Source organism: Engystomops pustulosus, chromosome 1, assembly GCF_040894005.1.
Source record: "Engystomops pustulosus chromosome 1, aEngPut4.maternal, whole genome shotgun sequence".
Taxonomy (NCBI): domain Eukaryota; kingdom Metazoa; phylum Chordata; class Amphibia; order Anura; family Leptodactylidae; genus Engystomops; species Engystomops pustulosus.
Genome location: NC_092411.1, coordinates 55,599,559 through 55,612,336, shown reverse-complemented (window position 1 = coordinate 55,612,336; position 12,778 = coordinate 55,599,559). Strand labels below are relative to the sequence as shown.

General features: G+C 40.3%; 1 protein-coding gene across 4 annotated transcripts in view; it reads right to left on the bottom strand.

Annotated features, from left to right (window-relative positions):
• The window catches only part of COMMD10 (COMM domain containing 10), a 238,083-nt gene that overhangs the window by 145,434 nt on the left and 79,871 nt on the right, over positions 1-12,778 (bottom strand). For 2 of the 4 annotated variants that reach the window (XM_072141031.1, XM_072140985.1), the window contains one exon: positions 9,063-9,101. The exons of the other annotated variants lie outside the window; for them this stretch is intronic. In XM_072141031.1, the coding sequence (XP_071997132.1) occupies positions 9,063-9,101 (39 nt within the window). The remainder of the gene's footprint in view (positions 1-9,062; positions 9,102-12,778) is intronic. 4 annotated transcript variants of the gene reach the window in all.

Sequence of the window (12,778 nt, the reverse complement as noted above, 5' to 3'; positions counted from 1 at the left end):
TTAACCCAATTAAACTAGGAGTCCCCTCAGGATGGGTATGAACTATCCCGTTTAGAATTCCCTCTCTAATGTGACATCTCACCGCTTACCTATAAAAAAAATTTAAAAAAATTACTCCAAAGTCATGGACCACAGGTCAGACACAAGTCTGATTTGGCGGTGGCAGGGGTCTCCCTTCAAATGTCCCTAGTACCTAGAAACCAATTTAATATAGAGATATATTAAAGATTTCATCTTTCAGATCACATCAGGTTTGTGTTTCTGTGAGCTACAGAAGAGGAGATAACGGCAGTTAAAGAGATAGTTGAAATGTGAGCTGTAGATATGATCAGAACAATGAGATTCCCATCTTTAATATAACACCATATACTTGTTTCTAGATGCAATAGAGCCAGAGATTGGGAGCATGCAAAGTGGAGTATAGAGCGCCATTCTCTAAGTCAATGTAACTCTTGAGGGAACCATGAGTGGATCTTCAACAAGGTGCTGAACAGATCCCAACGCCTTAAAATGGACTTCATGTAGATATGGATCATCTCTTCTGATGTAGAAATGTGGATGTGTCCAGGAAGGATTACCCCCAATCATGGACTCCTTGCAGTATATCATTATGATGCTTGGTCCGTGAATCTGTTGACCGCACAGTCCAGGGTTCAATGATCTAGCATGAGACTGCACAAGCTAAACTAACAGAGTATTTCTCATAGAATTGTGTCAGGTTAAAAGAGTGAGCAACAGCGATAAATGGATGGAAACCGGCATTACAGATGACAGTAAGCACTAGTGTGTGGACAGATGTAGTCAAACGCCGTGGAGTCACCACGTCCTCTTTTGTTCGGGTTATCAAGCTGACTGGCCTATACACGTACTTTCTTCCTTTGCTCAAGTTCTTCTGCGGTAAGAGGTTTATGCTGTGCATTTGATCCTTCTTGGAATAGAAGCAAAAATCATTGTATGAATGTTTTTGTCACTGTCAAAATAGTTTTTAATAAAGATGAGCAACTTGCCTTCAGACATAGCAAAGTTTAACACTGCTACAAGGGATTTTCTGGGACATTGGGGGCTTGAAGTTGATGGCCGATACTTTGGTAAAAGGTTATCAGACACATCCCCCCCCCTCCCCAATTACACATTTTATAAACCATTCACAGATCATTGACTTTGAATATGGCAGCTCTGCTCCTATAGGGGGCCTTGCCTATTCCCAATTACTACAATGAGGCCCTTCACCTGTCTCAGCTGATTAACCAGTTATATCCCTTCCCAGACCAGACCCAGTTACCAAGTTTCCTGGTTGTGAGTTTGGATTGATCTCTGTTTGGACATTTTGGCTGTTCTGACTGGGATTTTTATATTTCTGTTGTGAATTGGATCTTATGCTCAATCCTGGCACTGACCATGACTTTCTGACTCCTTTCCCCTAACCCTCCACTTTGGGGGCCTGTCGTCATCAAGTTGCCTGGGACAGTTTTGTTGGTTTATTGCTAACAATGGTTAAGAGTTAACTATCTCTTTTCCATCCTGTCCGGACATCTACCTAGGCAAGGCCTCTGTCATGTTTCACATGTGAACTGAGACGTAGCTTATTTTCAGTTATTTTTATTTGGGTTCATTTTACATATAACACATGACATGTTCCTTTGTGTACTTGGTTATCCATTATAGGTGAAAGGTGTACTATACCAGCAGCCATATGAATAGTAAAGCAGATAATAAAATGAAAAAAACATATCTTTCTAACAATGGTTTGATCTCCAGCAAGAGACATGAGCCAAGACTCACCCGGCGCATTTACCATACTCTGGCTTCACGCATGAATGAAAATCTTTATTTTCTTTGTGTTTGATCAAGCCTTGGGCAGCCTGTCATATAACTTGTCACACAGAGGTAATATGTCCTCTTCCAACAAGGCTTATAAATGAGCCTGTGAGTATGTGCAGAATAATGATGACAGAGAGTATGTGCCAGTTGTCAACTAACAAGTCCACTTAGCAGTGCGATTCCCCAGTGTCAGGAGTCAGCAGACTTACTATAAAGAACTGCAGCCTCGCACATTAATTAAGACAATCCTGCTGCCTCCATATTAAGGAAAACAAGCACATACACCGAGGAACACTATGCTTATCAGAAACAGGCACATGACAATGAAAAACAAGGCATAAACATAAACGCACCCAGTATCTTCCACATACCTGGCTCAATGCTAACTATAACATTAACATATGTAAGGACCCAATGTTAAACCAAAGATGCTCACTATAGCCCAGTGCGCTTTAGGGCTTCAGTATATCGTCTCCCAACTCACCTACAAGGAAATACAGCATTGTGTAGAGTACTTTGAAAATGCTACAGACTCAGATTTTCTATTTTGCAGTTTATCTGTTATTCTGGTTTTATCTTTATGCAGATGAGCTACTAAATGCACAAGACTATGGCTATTGGTGCACGTTTCCGCCTTACAATGCTTTCCAGAACCAACCAGTAGCTCCCTTTGAACAAGGACCAGCATATTTTGTAGAAAGACTCCAGCAGACACAACCTCTTCCCATGTGCACCAAGAAGTTCATTTGCATAAACATACACCCAGAATTTTCTCAAAAATGTTACATTGATGGCAAACAGTAAAGCTACATCCGGAAATCTTGTTGAATGTCCTACAGAATGCTGGAGTTTCTTGAAGGCGGCTCAGGAGTTCTTGTTGTATGCAAAACTGTAATCTCCATGAAATTACAATGTTTAGACATCTTTCCTTATAACTCTGTGTTGTATCATTCCTCTGTTATTCCTCTTTCTCAAATTAAACAGTCAAAAAAAGGCAACAGTCCACATCTTTTAGTCCATTATTAATATCGCAATGTAAGGTAATGTTCTATAACTTATAGTCTATAGGGAATTGAAAGTAAAAGGAAAATCTTTTGCTCATTTCCCGTTACGCTCTCTTAGAGTTCTGGAGAGGTAAAAGGGAAGCTCCAAGGCATGTGTAAACTGGGCCTGAACCTGTCCAATCATTGCGGACAATATCAATACTAGAAATGGTAACACTAGCACTTAATATTTTTAAGTCTTCATAACATCAGGAGAAAATTGTGGAAAAAATACAGTGCAAAAAAAGAAAAAGAAAAGCAGCGCCAAAATTGTTATTTTATGGGAATTACAAGAATTTTCAAAAGGAACAAGTCTGAAGAGCTGATAGATCATCTTATAAAATGACTTACAGTGGTGGCCAAAAGTATTGGCACCCCTGCAATTAAGTCAGATAATGCAGTTTTTTTCCAAAAAATTACTGCAATCAGAAATTATTTGGTATTATTATCTTCATTTAATGTGTCTTCAATGGAAAACCACAAAAAGAATTGTCAAAAAGCCAAATTGGATATAATTCCACACCAAACATAAAAAAGGGGATGGACAAAAGTATTGGCACGGTTTGAAAAATTAATTGATGCTTCTCTAATTTGTGTAATTAACAGCACCTGTAACTTACCTGTGGCACCTAACAGGTGGTGGCAATAACTAAATCACACTTGCAGCCAGTTGAAATGGATTATAGTTGACTCAACCTCTGTCCTGAGTCTTTGTGTGTACCACATTGACGGCCGCTACAGTGCCAGAGAGGCAGACTGACGGCTCTGACTACGTGAGCGTAACTAGTGGTGGTCGTAGCGTCTGTACTGCTGTATTAAGTGTGAATGTGCCTAAATGTTGGTATGCCTCTGATGATGCATCGGTCATAAGGGCCGATGCAGAAATGCGTCAGACAAGGAATAGGCAGTGCACTGGTTTGTTTTAACCTTTAGCAAACAGATATAAGTTTTGGACGTGATTCAGACATACCCAGTGCTGAGTTTGGCGTGCTCTAGTCCAGTGAACCCTTGGTGCCTAGGAGCACCTATTGACAAATAGAGGGTGAAAGAAAATCACACTGGAAAGCCTGAGTCCAGTTAATGTGCGGCTATTTATTAGCCCAGTGTTTAAATAAGTGTGATAAAAAAGTTTTTGTTTTTAAACGTTCTATTCAGGCAGTTAAATAATTATTCATTATACAAGGAACATAAACCGCAGATTGTGTACCACATTGAGCATGGAGAAAAGAAAGAAGACCAAAGAACTGTCTGAGGACTTGCGATCAGAATTGTGAGGAAGCATGAGCAATCTCAAGGCTACAAGTCCATCTCCAAAGACCTGAATGTTCCTGTGTCTACCGTGCAGTGTCATGAAGAAGTGTAAAGCCCATGGCACTGAGGCACCTCCCTAGATGTGGACGGAAAAGAAAATTGACGAGAGATTTCAATGCAAGATTGTGCAGATGGTGGAAAAAGAACCTCGACTAACATCCAAACTGCATTCAAGCTGCCCTGCAGTCCAAGGGTACAACCTTGTCAACCCGTACTATCTGTCGGCTTCTGAATGAAAAGGGACTGTATGGTAGGATACCCAGGAAGACCCATCTTCTTACACAGAAATGTAAATAAGCCAGGCTGGAGTTTACCAAAACTTACCTGAGAAAGCCTAAAATGTTTTGGGAGAACGTTCTCTGGTCACATGAGACAAAAGTAGAGTTTTCTGGGAAAAGGCATCAACATAGAGTTTACAGGAAAAAAAAGGAGTCCTTCAAAGAAAAGAACACGGTCTCTACAGTCAAACATGGAGGAGGTTCCCTGATGTTTTGGGGATTCTTTGCTGCCTCTGGCACTGGGCAGCTTGACCATGTGCATGGCTTTATGAAGTCTGAAGACAATCAACAAATTTTGCAGCATAATGTAGGGCCCAGTGTGAGAAAGCTGGGCATCCCTCAGAGGTCATGGGTCTTCCAGTAGGAAAATGACCCAAAACACACTTCAAAAAGCACTAGAAAATGGTTTGAGAGAAAGCGCTGGAGACTTCTAAAGTGTCCAGCAATGAGTCCAGACCTAAATCCCATAGAACACCCGTGGAGAGATCTCACAATGGCAGTTTGAAGAAGGCGCCTTCACATCACAGGGACCTGGAGCAGTTTGTCAAAGAAGAATGGTCTAAAATTCCAGCAGAGAATTGTAAAACTCATTGATGGTTACCGGAAGCGCTTGTTTTTAGTTATTTTTTCTAAAGGTTGTGCTACCAAGTGTAAGGCTGCCAATACTTTTGTCCAGCCCATTTTTGGAGTTTTGTGTAAAATGATCAATGATTTGACTTTTTTTCATTCTCATTTGTGTTTTTAATTGCAAGCTAAATAAATGAAGATATTAATTCCAAAGGATTTATGGTTGCAATCATTCTCTGGTAGAAAACTAGTATTATCTGACAGAACTGCAATTGCCAATACTTTTGGCTACCACTGCATATGACAGCTTTCTGTGAGAAGGAGAACCCACCTTTACAACCACTGCTTTCTGACAGCCAGCAAGGTCGGGTCTTTCCAATGAGCAATATAGTTCATCCTTTGAGTTTTATAGGATAACAGTAGGGTGTAACTTAAAGGGGTGCAGAGGCTCCGGTCACAACTGTGCCCAAGATGTTTAGGTGGCCCATAAGGTGTCACTTTCCCATATGAGAAGACTTGTATTATAGACAATACACTATAATAGGGGGCCTGACACAGAATTTGCACTTGGGCCCATCAGCTTCAAGTTACGCCACTGGATAAGAGTGATTTTGTGTATGGAGGAGGATTATCAGGAGAAAAAAGTGGTCCAAATCTAACATTAATGGCCAGCTATTGAGAGAAGTAGACTGCATACATCACATTGCACATTCAATTATGTATAGCACACATTGTAACCTGCTGAGCATATGATGGCACAGAAAGAGTTACAAATCAAAGTTATCTATTAAATTTAATAAGCCACTATGTGCGTAGAATTCTGTAGCAAAGGCTACAATTAAGTTATGCCTATCACAAGTAATGTTTAATAAATCTAATTAACATCTAGCTATATAAAAAAAGTTTAACTAGAGAAAGAGAAGAAAAAAAAAATACAAGAAACAAATAATTGGATGACTAGGCATCATCGATCTCAATTTAATGTCTGCTTCTGAAAGAATGAATTATGCTATTTATCATGTGCTATATCCAAACTGGAGGCAAAAAGCCTTTTAATGAGAAGAGATGGAGAGCGACTTACTGCGGAATTCCTCATAGAGATAAGGGAACAGAGAACTGCCCAGAGACTCTGACCTTGGATCAGTCTATAAATTATCTGCTTATTATACTACGGACATGTATCAGAATGTACAGGAGAAGCACTTTATTGATAACTAAAATTTACATATTCACAGGTGCCTTCCAAGAGGTCTAACTTGAAGCTGCTGGGCCCCAAGGTAAAATATCTACAGGCTTCTCTACTGTATTGTATTGTTGATAGCAGGTAAAAAGACTTAATGAAAAGTCTTTTTACCATGAAAAGACTCCGGGAAAAATACGTGTCCTATATTTTCACTGGGTACCGCACCTGTAGGGCGCCGTGCGCCCGTTGCCATCTATAAGGGTACGTATATAGGCTGTATATATGTCCCCCATACGGCAGTGTGAATGCAGCCTTAGGCTGTATTCCATTATTTTGGTTAAGGATGTAGTTTCTTAAACCAATAATGGGTAAAAACATACAATTTTTTTTCACTCTATTCCTGGTTCGGACTTCAAAAATGGCATCAGAAAATCTGAACATGAGAAATCTGGAAAATTATCAGTTCTACACATTCACATTATTACGTCAGTTCCGCATCTGGTGAACTGCACTTAGATTCTGAGCAGATGCAGTTTTTTTTTTTTTTTTTAACTCCTATGAAGAGATTTTGAAATCCCCACTCCCTGACACCCACCTAACCTAAACCGTTTTTGGCGTTAGGCAGGGCAGTTCCACACTTGGTCGGGCCTGGCGTAGAATTGTGCTATTACCAGGCTATAGATGCTGCACAGTGGCAGTGGAGAAGCAAGAAAGGGGGTGCACCCGGTGGTTAGGCGGGCCAGTGCGGACAATACCTGCCCCGCTGTAACCCACTCAGCCTCCGAGTATATGCACTTTCATGCTCCTTGGCTTGAAGGTAGCATAATTGGGAAAAAAGTTACAAATCCTACCCGTGTATATTTAAGACCTTGTACACCAGATTTCAGACGTACAAGCCCTGATAAATCTGCCCCATAGACTTGCATAGGACGTACTTCAGACATCTCTCTTGCAAAAGTAGAGCATCCTGCAATTGTCTGGCAGAAGTGAATGAGTGCCTGAATAGAAGGTGTAAAACTGGAACAGATTCTCCTTTGCCATCATTTCTGTAACAAATCTGCCACAAGAGGATCTCCGCTGACACTCACAGTAACATGTACCCGTAGCAAGATACAAGCTGAGTTATCGAAGGGCTTTAGGCATGTGGAAAGAGAAACAATGAACACGTAAGGCAAAGTCACTTTCCACTTGCTATATCCGGACTAGATTATACTTCTCAAACCTCTAAATCACATCTGACTTCCTCGGGAAAACATAAGATGATGCATGAAATTAGGGCGAGCACCTACTGTTTTCTGCACTTGGGAGTTTCACAGTTAACCCCTGCAGACCCTTGTAAAATGCACAAAAGAAAAAAAAAAACTTTGGAAAGAGGCAGAAGCTAAATGATGTTTTTAATTAAAAGGAAAGTATCTGCTAGGTTTTATAATTATGGGAACATGTGAAGGTTGGAGAGTTCCGGTTTGGAAAAGAAAGGCCTTAGGGACCAAGAAACCTAATTAAACATGGTAAAGGTAGAAGGGAGATTGAAGCCTCATTAATAACTTATGAAGGTATCTGATAAGAACTTGCCTTCGGGAGACCTAGATGCAGCCTCTTGCTAATTTATAGGCTCTTTATGATTACCTGAACGCAGGCCCCGAACATGAAAGTCGGAGCTAATTTTCCGCACCAATCTTCAAACAAGCGAATGAAAACAAGCCCATTTCCTGGTCATAGGAGGATTATTTTAGGGTTATTTTTGAAGATATCCTAAAGAGGAAATATACAGGAGAAACTCCAAAAAATACACCCTGTACTTTCCCCTAATCTGAAGGTCTGCTTGGGTGCACATTAAACCTTCCAAGTCTCGGAAGAAGCTTTACAACCAGTTCTCTGTATAACACAAACTGGAGCAGTAGCTGGAGACATACATCCATATATCAGCAAGCATTTTGCATTTACAGATTGGTTTCTGATAGTAAAACTTAAAAACCCTGAGGCTTTTTCTTCACAATGCAGTCAACGCTTGGGGAATAGAGGTTTTATATTAGTAAATGGAGAGTCAGCAACCTGGATCTGACTACATCTTTTCATGCACTTGTAAAAGTTTTTACTTATGTCCAGCATTCAAAACACACATAATATCACTATTAAACTCTGATAGTAAATTTTATTTTATATTTGGCAGTCATTTAAAATAAAAAGACCTTGGTCTAAAATTCTATATGAAACACTGCATTTGGTCATGTCAACTTATATTCTACACATAAAACAAGGTATAGATCCTAAACAAAGAAGATTAACTAAACTTTCCACTATACTTTCTCTCTCTAGGTGCCGCTTTTGTTTCTATCTTATACTTACTACTGACTATCATTAGACTGGCTCTAGTGTTGTCAAAAACCCATGGGGGCACATTTACTTACCCGGCCGCGGGAGTTCACTGATTCATTCACCGACAATTATGCACAGTCCCGTGATTTACTAAGATTGTGCGCCTGATATCCTGCATGTGTCACTTCCCGCTCAGGTCCGCTGGAGTTCACCGTCTTTTTAGAGTGCATCTAAGTGCTTGGGCTAGTGACAGAATTTAAAAGTTAAATCCCGTGCTCAGTCCGTATCAGTTGGATCGTCCGACGGCCCGCCCCCTGATTTGTGTTGCATGGAAGCCAGCGCTGCTGCGCCAAAAAAATGATCACATGCGCCAAATTCCCTGTGCAAGCCGTGTAATCCCCGTAAAAGGTGCACAGTCCAACGAAAGTGAGCAGCGTGACCCTTAGTAAATGAGCCCCATTAGCAGTTTCTATTGGCCCTGAGAAATACTGTACATGACTGGGATCAGATCTGAATCACATCATTCTTTCTTGCAGAACTTACATTGAAGATTTCCTTTGTGGCCACTGCCAGGTGCCAAGTCTAAAAAAAAAAACCAACATAAAACTATGTTTATACGTCAGAAAGGCTCTGTGGGGGAGGGTGTTACCAGAGTCCTTCCATGCTGCAGCTTCACAGGCTGTTATACTGCGCAGGAGAACTTCCCCCTTCCACTGTGTGCTGCTTCCCCAAGATTACTGCTGAGGGTGCAGGAAGGAGAAAGTGAGAAAGCCTGTAAAGTTGAAGACCAAATGCATTCTGGTAACATTCACCAGAGCCTTTCAGACTCATTAGCATAATATTAAAAGTCGACTTTAGAAGGAAGGAGGCCATTCATAACAAAAATAAGAAGATTACCAGAGTCACGGTTTATCATGCTGGATGTTGATAGTAGGCTTAGTTTAAAGGAAATCTACCATTTGATTTCATGCATTGTGAACCAAACGTAACTTGAGAATTCTGTAGCTACACTGATGCAGAAGCATATCTTGTTTCATTCCTGAACTGAGTGGCTTTGCTCAAAAACAATTATAAAATTCAGGTCCTTGGGAAAGCTGGGTGCCCTGGCTGCCGTACATAAATACATTACTTCCACATACAGAGGAGCTGATTGTACTGTCCAGACAGCATTAATCAACCTGAGCTGGATGACTCATATACAGCAGCTGGGTCAAGGTGCAGCGATCGATTTCTTCCGTATGCCAGGGACAACACAGTCATGACGTACTCTCTGCTTATGCTGGGCAGGACAAGGCTGGAGCAGTGCATACTTAGGGTGAGGAGAAGCACTAAGTAGGAGCAAGAAAGCCTCATTATCATAATTTAATAATTGTTTTTTCAGCCAAACCACTCAGATTAGGGATTAAACAAGATATGTTTTTGCATCAGTGTAACTACAGCATTCTCAAGGTATGTTTGCTTCAAAATGCTGCCCCATTGCATTTGAAATAATATAATACAAAGCATTTCATCAGGAGGTGTTTTATGTTGCTACTCGTGTCTTTAATATAAGACACATGTCTTTTGGCAACCAAATCAAATTAGTTTAATGCGCTGCTGGGTATTATTTATCGTCTAAACTGCATATGTGGCTCAAATGACCCCATAATTTAGCACAAAGAGTGATTTATTACACATACACAGTAATGCCAATACAGACATTAAAATGTGTATATACAAAAGATAGAAGCGGTGACATGCATGTGATGGGTGCAAATGGATGAGGGCAATATATTCTGTACATATTGGAAGACGGATAAAGGAAGGGCAATAGCAAGTAAGTATAATGCTACTTTATAAGCCCATGTAATGTCTGCGGGTTTCCAGTTAGTAAAGCAGGGAATAATCGATCGAAGTGTACTTATCTTTTCACCCATTCTATCCTGTCACACAACCCCTTTGCAATGAAGTTTATGGCGCAGCACTAGATGTGGTTCTTGCAGATTTTGGGCAGAAATTGACCAGGCTGACCAGGCCACATGGTCATAGTATGCATCCGATAAACAAGAGAAAAAAGGTTGATCAAGTCACAGAGAAAGTGGTTGGGCTGCTCAGAGCAAAACATATGAAGAATACAAATACAAATTATGAAAGAAGCTTAAAACCAACTATCAGGCGCACTGGAGTGTAAGGCACACCATCAATAAAGGCCTATATGAATGTCTAGGTTCATATATAAGGCACACTGGACTAAAAGGCGCACCTGAGTATAAGGATGATTGATCAGCAGGTGGCAGACCTGTGCACAGTTCAAGGCAGCTGTTGTCTGTAAGTACGGTTCATATATAAGGCGCACTGGACTATAAGGCGCACCTTTGATTTCTGAGAAATTCAATGTGCGCCTTATAGTTCGAAAAAATACGGTATTAAAATATAGTTAATAACAATGTACACTTTGAAAAGAAAAGGCCAAGACGAGATTTTGGTAGAAGATCTATAGTCAATAAGGTATGCCAGATGAATGAAGGTAACCGGATGTTTAAACCCGACACATCACACTGGGTGAAAGAAACTAGCCGGACATTTAAACCTCTGTCAAGGAGATATTAATTGTGAATGTATAAGATTGTAATTACCCTATAGTTAAACCAAACTTTGTTTAAATATTTGGCATCTATTGAAGCGTCCAGGCAGCTTTTATGACATCCTGGAGCTTTAACAGCCTGATAACCTCTGAACTGAAGACTGGTCTGTTCAGACCCCAAAGGTCATTTGGTCTCCCTACCCCCCCCCCCTCTTCTGCATCAGGATTTGGAAACAAAAGACTGTTTAAAATATTCCTGGACTCTCCCCCCTCATTAAAACTTTGCCCAATCCTGAATGACCCTCTGGACTAATTAATGAATGGGAGGTTCTGAAATCTGAACCAAACTGAGAAGTTATAAAACAATATGAAATCCAAGAATTGGTGTTCACATTTTGGGGGCTGCTTGACAAGCTGAGTGTGTTCCTTATTTCTCCCACCTCCAGGGATCAGAATCTACTTTAAGTTTGTAAGTTTCTGTTATTTTTCTCCCTTTTTATTTTATAACTGTTTGCCGGGTTGTGTGTCATTTTATTTTGTAATTCTTTTGTTTTTAATATCTTTTTATGCACTGATCAACTTTTTGTAATTAAAGCTTTTCACTTTAATTTTGGTCCCTGTATGCTCTGCGAACTCATAGCCTTGTGAAGTGTGGTTAGCTGTGTTACTGCTAAAGTGCTGAATGTGCATGTCTAGTGGTGTGACAAGATGACTGCTTGAGAGCAAGAGTTGATGTAGAGTGGGATACTTATTGGTCCCAGTATAAATGCAATAAGTGGTGGCAGCGGGTCTGGTTCTGGTGCTGGAGCTGTATGAGGTGTGATTTAGGCTCAATTTGTGTCCTGAGTGAAAGGTGAGCGCAAGTTTGAGTAGGCTAAATTAACCCGTACAGTTGCACCCCACGTCACGTGACGAGGCGGCGGCGTCCTCTCCGTGACAACCTCATTAGTCAATATGTCATGTTGGGTGAAAGAAACTAGCCGGACATTTAAACCTCCTTAGTGAATATGACATATCGGGGGAAGGAAGCTAGCCGGACATGTAAACCTCTGTATTTAATACGTCATGTCGCGTGAAGGAAGCTAGCTGGATATTTAAACCTCCTTAGTCGATACGCCATGAGTCGATCCATTCAAAATAGTTTTTTCTTTTCCATGTGCCCATGGCTTTTTAACTATGTTATGGTTATCGCTGTGTCCCTGTTGGACATTTTATTAATGAGCGAAGGCTGCAAGACATCTTATTAATGAGGAGAGGCTGCTGCACATTTTATTAATGAGGGGATACTGCAAGACATTTTATTAATGAGGAGAGGCTTCTGGAAATTTTAATAATGAGGGAGGCTGCTGTACATTTTAGTAACGAAAGAAGTGTGCTAGACATTTTATTAAATTGAAGCAGCTGCATTTCCCACCCTTATACTCGAGTTAACAAGTTTTGCCAGTTTTTTTAGGTAAAATTGGTATCTCGGCTTATACTCCGGTGGGTTATACTGAAGTATATACAGTATAGTAAATTTTAATGGTTTTTTCATATTTTTTAAACACTCTTAAACAAGGTTTTTCAATCTTATTGTATATTTGTCTAGTATATGGATTAAAAATGCAGTGTACCTGTACATATTCTGGCACATAGTCATGCTAACTAGAAGGAAAATTGTCTACATCTACTCGAATTTCGAAACACTATTCAAACT